Source organism: Nannospalax galili, unplaced genomic scaffold (genome assembly GCF_000622305.1).
Source record: "Nannospalax galili isolate Female #2095 unplaced genomic scaffold, S.galili_v1.0 scaffold401, whole genome shotgun sequence".
In the NCBI taxonomy this organism is placed as follows: Eukaryota; Metazoa; Chordata; class Mammalia; order Rodentia; family Spalacidae; genus Nannospalax; species Nannospalax galili.
Genome location: NW_008343975.1, coordinates 166,121 through 174,915, shown reverse-complemented (window position 1 = coordinate 174,915; position 8,795 = coordinate 166,121). Strand labels below are relative to the sequence as shown.

General features: G+C 51.1%; 1 protein-coding gene across 3 annotated transcripts in view; it reads left to right on the top strand.

Annotated features, from left to right (window-relative positions):
- The window catches only part of Mucl3 (mucin like 3), a 12,027-nt gene extending 6,011 nt beyond the window's left edge, over positions 1–6,016 (top strand). For 2 of the 3 annotated variants that reach the window (XM_029567029.1, XM_029567028.1), the window contains 2 exons: positions 3,656–4,905; positions 5,348–6,016. In XM_029567029.1, the coding sequence (XP_029422889.1) occupies positions 3,656–4,905; positions 5,348–5,503 (1,406 nt within the window). In that variant the 3' untranslated portion in view covers positions 5,504–6,016. Of the gene's footprint in view, positions 1–59; positions 570–3,655; positions 4,906–5,347 lie in introns of those variants that run through there. The other variant, XM_008840322.2, reaches the window with a different exon arrangement.
- Positions 6,017–8,795: the final 2,779 nt, after the last annotated feature.

Below are 8,795 nucleotides of genomic sequence, written 5' to 3'. Positions count from 1 at the left end.
GGGAAGGCCTGCTGGAGCTTGGCTGCTCGGGATGCAGGGAGGGGATGGGAAGCTCGGGAGTACACCAGCATTCCAAGCAAGAAGGGTCAAGAGGGTGAAGAAACAGTTTGGATGGGACTGGGATATGAGGCAGAGCTGGGCACATGGTTGTGTCCAGCAGAGAGTCAAGTCAAGGCACGGAGAGAAGAGAGTCACTCAAGGCGAGTGAAGCCCCCTGGCCCAGTATTTGTCCACAGAACCAGTCTGTCTTCAGACTTGGCTAGGGCCTGGAACTCCAGAGCTGGCCTGGAGTAGTCCTAGAAGTACCTGGCAGAACCCAGAGGGACATGCAGGCAGAGGCACGTGGGACCAGGGACTGGGGTCTTGGACACAATATGTGCTGTTTAATTGCAAAAGGCTTGACTGCTGCAGGCTGGAGGACAGAGGCAGGCTCTGCATGCCAGGGGAAGACAGAGCGAAGGAGCATGAAACCAGACCGCTGGGGGTCAGCGCACACTTTGGAAGTGCTATGTTCCCTGCTTCCTGTGACCCTCACGGAGGTGGTGCCGTCAACATCGCTGTCATTTATAGTTGAGTACACGGGCCGCCAAAGCACAAAGGTGCTGGAGAATACAAGCAAGTTCTAGGTTAACCAGAGCTGTCTTTAAAAAAATTCTGACTTCACTCTTTACTTGCTGGGTGTCTGTGAGGCGATCACTTAACCACTCTGAACCTTGTTTCTTCGTGTATAAAGTTGGGAGGCCAGTAAAGAGTTCCCAACCCCAAGGGGTTCCTGTGGGAGATAAAGGAGACATGTCTGTCTTATAGGAAGAGCTTAAGAAAAGTTGACTGGTTGCTACTGTTGTGGGAAGCCACTTTCTATCTGGAGAGTCCAGTTTCACAGATGGAAAAATAGGGGAGGTTGACGACTTTGAAGGAGCTGGTAGGGGCTAAGAGATCATTCCAGAAAGAGAATGTCTGTGAAACAACCAACCAGGTGCCTGGCCTGTCTTTCCAGCCCCTTGTATCATGTTTAAAAGCACAGGGAGCAGTGGAGTTTCGAACTTTGCCAATTAATTAACCTCTTTTAATCTCCTTTTCTTCATCTGTAAAAACGGAAGGCCTTAATGCGCACATTGTGAGTTTGTGGAGATGATTAAATAAACACACATCAGAAACATTCTTCAGAGTTCCACAGGCATCAGTGTGCCTCCCTCCCCGAGAGACTGCACTGACCCACACACTGTGCTGTAATCTTAACCAGTACGAGTCTGGGGCTGGCAGCCTAGGGTGTGTTCAGATTCTGGCTCCAGCTGGGTGTGGTGGTGCACATCTTTAATCCCAGCTCTTGGGAGGCAGAGGCAGGTAGATCTTTGTGAGTTTGAGGGCAGCCTGGTATACAAGCAAGTTCTAGGTTAACCAGAGCTGTCTTTAAAAAAATTCTGACTTCACCCTTTACTTGCTGGGTAACCAGAGCTGTCTTTAAAAAAATTCTGACTTCACTCTTTACTTGCTGGGTGTCTGTGAGGCGATCACTTAACCACTCTGAACCTTGTTTCTTCGTGTATAAAGTTGGGAGGCCAGTAAAGAGTTCCCAACCCCAAGGGGTTCCTGTGGGAGATAAAGGAGACATGTCTGTCTTATAGGAAGAGCTTAAGAAAAGTTGACTGGTTGCTACTGTTGTGGGAAGCCACTTTCTATCTGGAGAGTCCAGTTTCACAGATGGAAAAATAGGGGAGGTTGACGACTTTGAAGGAGCTGGTAGGGGCTAAGAGATCATTCCAGAAAGAGAATGTCTGTGAAACAACCAACCAGGTGCCTGGCCTACAGTGTAGTGAGCTTTCCAGAACTGTAACATAATACCAGAGACAACTGACGAGTGAAGACAAGGGTTTTATTTGGGGTCATAGTTTTGGATGACTGAGCCCATGGCTAAGTGGCCCTGTTGTTCTGAGCCTGTCGCAGCCCATCCTGATGGGAATGGATAGCAGAGTAAAGCAACTCAGCACATGACCAGGGATGAGAGAAAGGGGCTGGGGTCCAAATAGCCTCTTCAAGGGCATAGTAACCCGAATATCCTCTAGTAACCTGATTTCCTCTCACTGGGCCCCAGCTCCTATAAGTTCCACCACCTCAGGACTGCGGAAATGGCTCAGCAGTTAAGAGCACTGACTGCTTTTGCAGAGGACCAGGGTTCGATTCCCAGAACCCACGTGACGGCTAACAATCGTCTGTAACTCCAGTTCCAGGGAATCTGACACCTTCTCCTAACCTCCGCAGGCACTGCACAACATGGGCACACTTACACACATGCAGGCAATACACTCATACACATAAAATAAAAATAATAAATTTTAAAAAGTTCCACCCCTTCCCCCAAAACTACCAAGCTGGGGGCTAAGCCTTTAACTCCTGGGCTTTGGGGGACAGCCTGGATCTAAACAGTGACATCTGCAGACATACTCCTCCCGTATTTCTTTCAAGGACTGGGTTACCAGCCCCCCGCCTCGTCAGTACAGAGGTGGGTGGCTCATGGTTCCCTGTGACTGGGAACAGGTCCAGGTTCTGGTTGCCACCTTGAGCTAACAGTCTTAAGTAATCTCAGTTACGTCTCCTGTTTGCTCCCTGGTGACCTCCTGGCTCTCCTGCTGGTCAGAACTGGAGACAGGTCCTGTCCCTGTCCAGTTGTTTTTCTGTCTGCCCGCTGATTAGGGGTGTTCTCCTTCACACTCTGTCCCCGAACATAGTCCCTCCCAGAATCCAGCTGCCTTCTCACTACCATCAGAGCCGTAAAGCACCACCCTTCTCTAGCCCCAGACGTGTGCTGGAAAGGGGGGCCATGGGGGAAGGACCACAAGGGCTGAATCATTGCATCCCTCGCCCTCTATCTGGACCAAACTTCACCACCAAAACGGAAGCTTCCTGTTTTCTTCCCCTAACCGTCTCCTTGTTTCTCACACACGGCGTTTGGGACGGAGCCGGCACGGTATAGGAACACGGAGATTCTGATGTTTCCTTTTCCCCTTGGCTCTTCCATGCAAAGGTGGTTGTAATCTTCAAGTCTATAAACCCTAAGGGAACACCCACCACACAAAATGACAGTCAATCCCAGCTCTCCAAACCTTATAATGGGGGAGGGGGGCTGGAGAGATGGCTCAACAATTAAGAGCATTGGCTGCTCTTGCAGAGGACCTGGGTTCGATTCCCAGCACCCACACAGCGGCTAGCAGCAATCCATAACTCCAGGGGTCCGACACCCTCTTCTGACCTCTGCTGGCATTGGGTGCCCTTACATACACGCAGGCAATACACTCATACACATAAAATAAATTTTAAAAAACCCTAATAATTGGATATGTGTGGTAGGAAGTAGACAGTGGCAGGCACAGAAGTAAGAGACAGGGAACAGGGATGGTGCTGGGGATCCGCTTGGAGGAACCAGGAAAGGGGCCAGAGGCTCTGAGAAGACAGTCGAATAGATGCAGGGAAGGAGAGAGACTGCATTTTGGCTGAAGGCACAGCCCGAGCAAAGGTTGGGGGCTGGAGGTGGGAACGGGATCAGATGTCACAGTACTCTAATGAGACTACTTGGGTGGGCGTATCCGGGCTCTGAGGGACGCCCAGCAAGGGACGGGAGAAGTTAGAGAGGCTTCTATTTGTCCCTCTCCCTCCACAGGCGTTACCACAGTTCATGAACTTCAGAAGACCAGTGAATCTTCCACATCGGCTCATTTACCATCCCTCGCTCCGGGCCTTATTCATAGGACTCCCTCTGGCCATGCTGATCTGAACTCAGGACAACAACTTCCAGACCTCCCTAAGTCTGTGGCAACCCCAAAACCCAAAAGACACTGCAACACCACACACCGTGCCAAACCAGTACACAGTGTAGACAATTCCAAAGCCACTGTTCATAATGAAATGACTCCCGCTACTGAATGGAACACCAGCAGTCAAAGAAATGACCCAATGATCCGGAATGGACGTGCAGCCGATGATGCTAACGCCACTGATAGAAGCCATCCCACTTCAGCACCCAGGGGCAAAACAACTTGTAAGTCCACAACAGGAAAAACCAGAGTAACCCGGAATTCAGCTACAGCTGACAGACCTATGGAGAGTACCGTAACCATGTTAGGGACCTCCTCACCTAAGGCCACAGTTCCTTCCCATGACTCAGAGATCAACAGAAAAAACACCTCTTCCTCAGTGAAACCCACAGACGCCCCAAGGACAACCTATCAACCTTCGAGGACCCCAGCAACATCAAAAGGAACTGAAGATTACAGGACTCCATTTTCCTCAGAGGAGCCCCTCCATCAAACTACAAAACAAGTCAAAGAGACCCCATCAGCCGGCGAGTATGAAGGGACTGTATCTACCCATGAGGGGACCACAAGAGCCCACCCGATGTCTACAGAGTCGGAGGGAGAGACCACATTGGCCAACGAAAAGATGACACAGGTCTCAGAAAAGTCTACAGAGCACCCAGAAGAGACCACAGCACACACGGAGAATGCCACCAGAGTCTCACAAACTCCCACAGTATTCCAGAGGAAAACCACACTAGGCACCAAAACCACAAAATCCACAGAAAAGCCAGAGAAAACAGGAGCAGACTTGAAGACCATGAGCCCTCCAGTCAAGGTCACGGGAGGCAAGCGGACAACCTGTCATTTAAACAAAACCAAGACTACACGCAGAGGGCCCACTGGCTCTTTGACATCTAGAATGGATCTGAGGTCCAACACATCAGGAGCCCCAGGTGACACGAGCCACACCCAGCAGAACACCCACAGCCCACATGGAGGCCTCCTTGCTTCGGGGGTGATAGGGGAGAGCAATTCCTTCCCTGCATGGGCCATAGTTATTGTGGTCCTGGTGGCTGTGATCCTGCTGCTGATCTTCATTGGCCTGATATTTTTGGTAAGGGCAATGAACGAGAGAGAGCGAGAGCGAGAGTGAGAGAGAGTTGAGGAGAGGTTGGGGTCAGTTAGAGGGAGTAACAAGCTTAGGAGAAGAGCCATCATGGAGGCGGAGAAGAAAAACAACGGGTAAGAAGTGAACAGCTGGAGCAGGGAGAGGGTTGTGGCTGACACAGAAGGGTGTGAAAGAAAATTTGGCAGTCGCTGATTGTCTTAGGTGGAAGGTATGAGGACACAGAGGGTGGGGTGGACGGTCGGGGGTGGGGGCACCACAGGGCAAAGTTCAGGAACAGAGGTGCTGATTGTCTTAGGTGGAAGGTATGAGGACACAGAGGGTGGGGTGGACGGTGGGAGGGGGCACCACAGGGCAAAGTTCAGGATCAGAGGACGAGGAAAGCCAGCAGCCCTGGGAGACGTCTCACTCCTTGCTCTGCCCATCTCAGGTGTCCTGTGCATCTCGATCTCGGCGTGCAATCGCCCACAACGACAACGACCCAGAGGACAACGACCCAGAGGACCGCGGGGGCCGCAATTCCTACCCCGTCTACCTGATGGAGCAGCAGAATAAGAACCTGAACCAGACGCCTTATCCTCGATGATCTTCGACCTCCGCCCGCTGCTCTTCCAGGCTCTTCCCCCTTCCTGGGAGCCGAACTAGACTTAAAATTCTGATTCCCAGACTCAGGCCAGTGAAAACCGACAGACAGCAGCCGTAACCCTCCGTCAGAGGTGTGTGTTCTTAACTGACCCGTGGGGCATGAGGCGGTAAGGACAAACGATGCATGTTTTGAGGAAAGAGAAGAAAGAATGGATGAGGCAAGTGTTCTCTGTAGAAAGAGATGTGAGTAAGGTGTGTGAAGGACACGGCGGGACCGCACAGGTCACTGAGTCCGGAGAGGAGTGGGGCTGAGCGGGAGCTGCAGGAGCCTCCGAAGGCAACGTCGCAGAGTGGATTGTGAGCCTGGGGTCCTGCAGGCCCGGAGGAAGGAGGCAGAGTGCCCAGGTTTTAAGACTGAGTCATATTGTTCCACCCACCGTCACTTAAGGGTTTGCATCGTGCATCTCACTTCTGAACTCCGAGGGTACTTGATCTTTTTTTAATTAAAAAAAAAGGACCTAAGGATAAAAGACGATTGAAGTATTTTCCATCCTCTTCATTGTCTGGAGAAAGGAAAACCCCCCAAATGTCACAAACATCCCCCACTGATGGCTCCTCCCTCTTCCTCCTGAGTGCTCAGGTTTTTCCTGATGTCTGTGGTAGGTGGGTACACACACAGGGGCTTTTGTTTGCCCACCCAGCCTGTCCCCACCCTTCCTGCTAGTTCCCCACTTAGCATCTGTGTTCCTGTCTCTTCCATCAAAAGCTGGTGCTTGCAGGCGCCACCCAGCTGGCTTTTCCCCAACCCCTGCGGTGCCCACTGCCATGTTCCGATTTCCCTCCATTTCGATAATGTGGGTGTGCTTTGTGGATTTTCTTTGCAACTTATCACAACTCTTTTACCTGATTTGGGTTGGGGGAAACAGTGCATCGATGACAGTTTCCTTCTGTCAGTCGTTTGTAATAAAGTGTAATACATTTATAAAGTATGACTCAGTGGACTCTAGGAAGGGAACACTGGTTGGCGTCCCTGGCTGACAGCCTTGCCTAATGGATGACCTTGTATAGGAAGGGTTGGAGGGTGGGACAGGAGGGGCTGGAGGGTGGGACAGGAGGGGCTGGAGGGCAGGATAGGTCTTCAGAGGCCAGAAAAGAGAAACAGAATTTCTGTTTTTCCAAAGTGGCTTTTCTGGGTTTAGATAAAAGCTCAGCTAAGCTGGATTTATTTTCATAGTGACAGAATAAGGGGAAAGGGAATATGTTGCTATTAATAAGGAAGTGGGGTTTTTTATTCTATTTTTTATTATGTGTACATGTGTTTGAGTGTCACTATGCACGTGGGAGCACTGCCCATGGAGGCCAGAAGAGAGCTTCAGATCCCCATCCCCCAAAGCTGGAGTTACAAGTGGTCCTAAGCTGCCAGATGTGGGTGCAAACTTGGTTCCTCTGCAAGAGCTGTATGTGTCCTCAACTACTCAGCCATCTCCCCAGCCCCATAAACAAGTATTGTTAAGCACCTATTATATAGTCTGTTGAAGATAAAAAGAAGTATAAGACACAGTTTCCCCCGACCCCCAGACACAAATACAGGATCATTAAAATGAAATAATTCAGCAGGAATTACAATGTGGAATAGAGTAGCACCTCAAATAATTTAGACCTGTATTTATGAGCAGCCCGTTTTGTTAGGACACCAGTCCTGTGCCAAAGTCCTGTATCAGTCACACAGAATATTACCCATCACCTGCACAGCCTAGATGTGCACTCCTGTGCTACACACCTTCCAACTGGAGTCCAACCAGAACCAGGCAGTGGGGCCATTGATCACTTCTGGCTACTTTTCACTTCCCATTTTCGGGAATCCCAGCAGGGTTTGAATTTTCTGGGCTGTCTCAGGCTGGAGTTCCCTCCAGATGTTCCACCATACACAGGCTCTGCTGGGGGCAGGATGGAAGTTGGGTTTCCGAAAGAAGGTATCCCAGGTGTCAGAAGGACCCCAGACTTGGGTCTCTGATGAAAGCTTGCGGCAGACAGGGACTCCTGGGGTTCTGGGAGAGGGCTGTGGAGCCTGGGAGAAAAGGATGCTTGGTTTAAGGTTGTCAGGGCAGTTGTGGCTCAGCATAGCTCCCAGAACCGAGTGGCCCTGGGAGGAATGCCAGACCCCTTAGCCCAGCCCCTGACCTTGAATTCCTCCAGTCCAGACTGTAATTAAAGCAAAAGCAAAAACAAAAACAAATTGGAAACCTCTTTCCCCCAGAGTCTAATCATCCAATCCAGTGTGGATCCCCTGAGACCTTTTGTCTTCTTCCTACCCGGAAACCCACATGGAAATCCCTTAATGAGCTCCAGGCCGAACCCACATGAGGGATAATTACTTAATGAGCAGGTCTGGAGGGAATACACTCCCTCTTTACATGCCTGTGTCCTGGGGTCTCCTGGGAGGTCACTGCTGGAGCCCCCAGGGTAAGCTGGTGTGCAGTCCAGGCTCCAGTGCTAGGTCTCTGGCCCCTTCCTCCTCTTTAGCTGTCTGGTGGATCCTGGATTTCTTCTGCTGAGCAGAGCTGTCCAGTGGATCTGGGTTCCTTTCTCCCTGGTCTTCTGCAGCCTCCACAGCCTCTGAGGTCACCACAGTCCTGGCAGTGTCTACGGTGTCCGTCTCAACCACTACTTCCAGAAGCACCGAAAACTCTGCCTGCAGGCCTGGAGAGATGCTCAGCGGTTAAGAGCACGGGCTGCTCTTGCAGAGGACCTGGGTTCGGTTCCCAGCACCCACATGGCAGCTAACAACTGTCTGTGACTCTGGTTCCAGGGGCTCCAACGCCCTCTTATGGCTTCCACGGGCATTGCATGACATGCTGCACTTACACGCATGCAGGCAAAATACACATAAAACTCCCCCAGGGTCTTGGGCCTTCCATCACTTCTGCCCTCATCTTGGGGCCCATCAAAGCCACTGGCATTTCTACTGGGCATTGCATGACATGCTGCACTTACACGCATGCAGGCAAAATACACATAAAGCTCCCCCAGGGTCTTGGGCCTTCCATCACCTCTGCCCTCATCTTGGGGCCCATCAAAGCCACTGGCATTTCTACTCCAACCGCCATCAACACAACGGGACCAGGGACTAACACAATGTCTTCTCTGAACACACATCTCAACCCCAGTGACCACCCTACCTTCTCATCTGTCATGGCAGCACACCAGGTGGCCGTCATTTCCTCTTCCGGAACCCTCCTTACTTCCAAGGTGACCTCATCTGCTTTGTTTAGTGTTTACCATTTCCAGGCCAA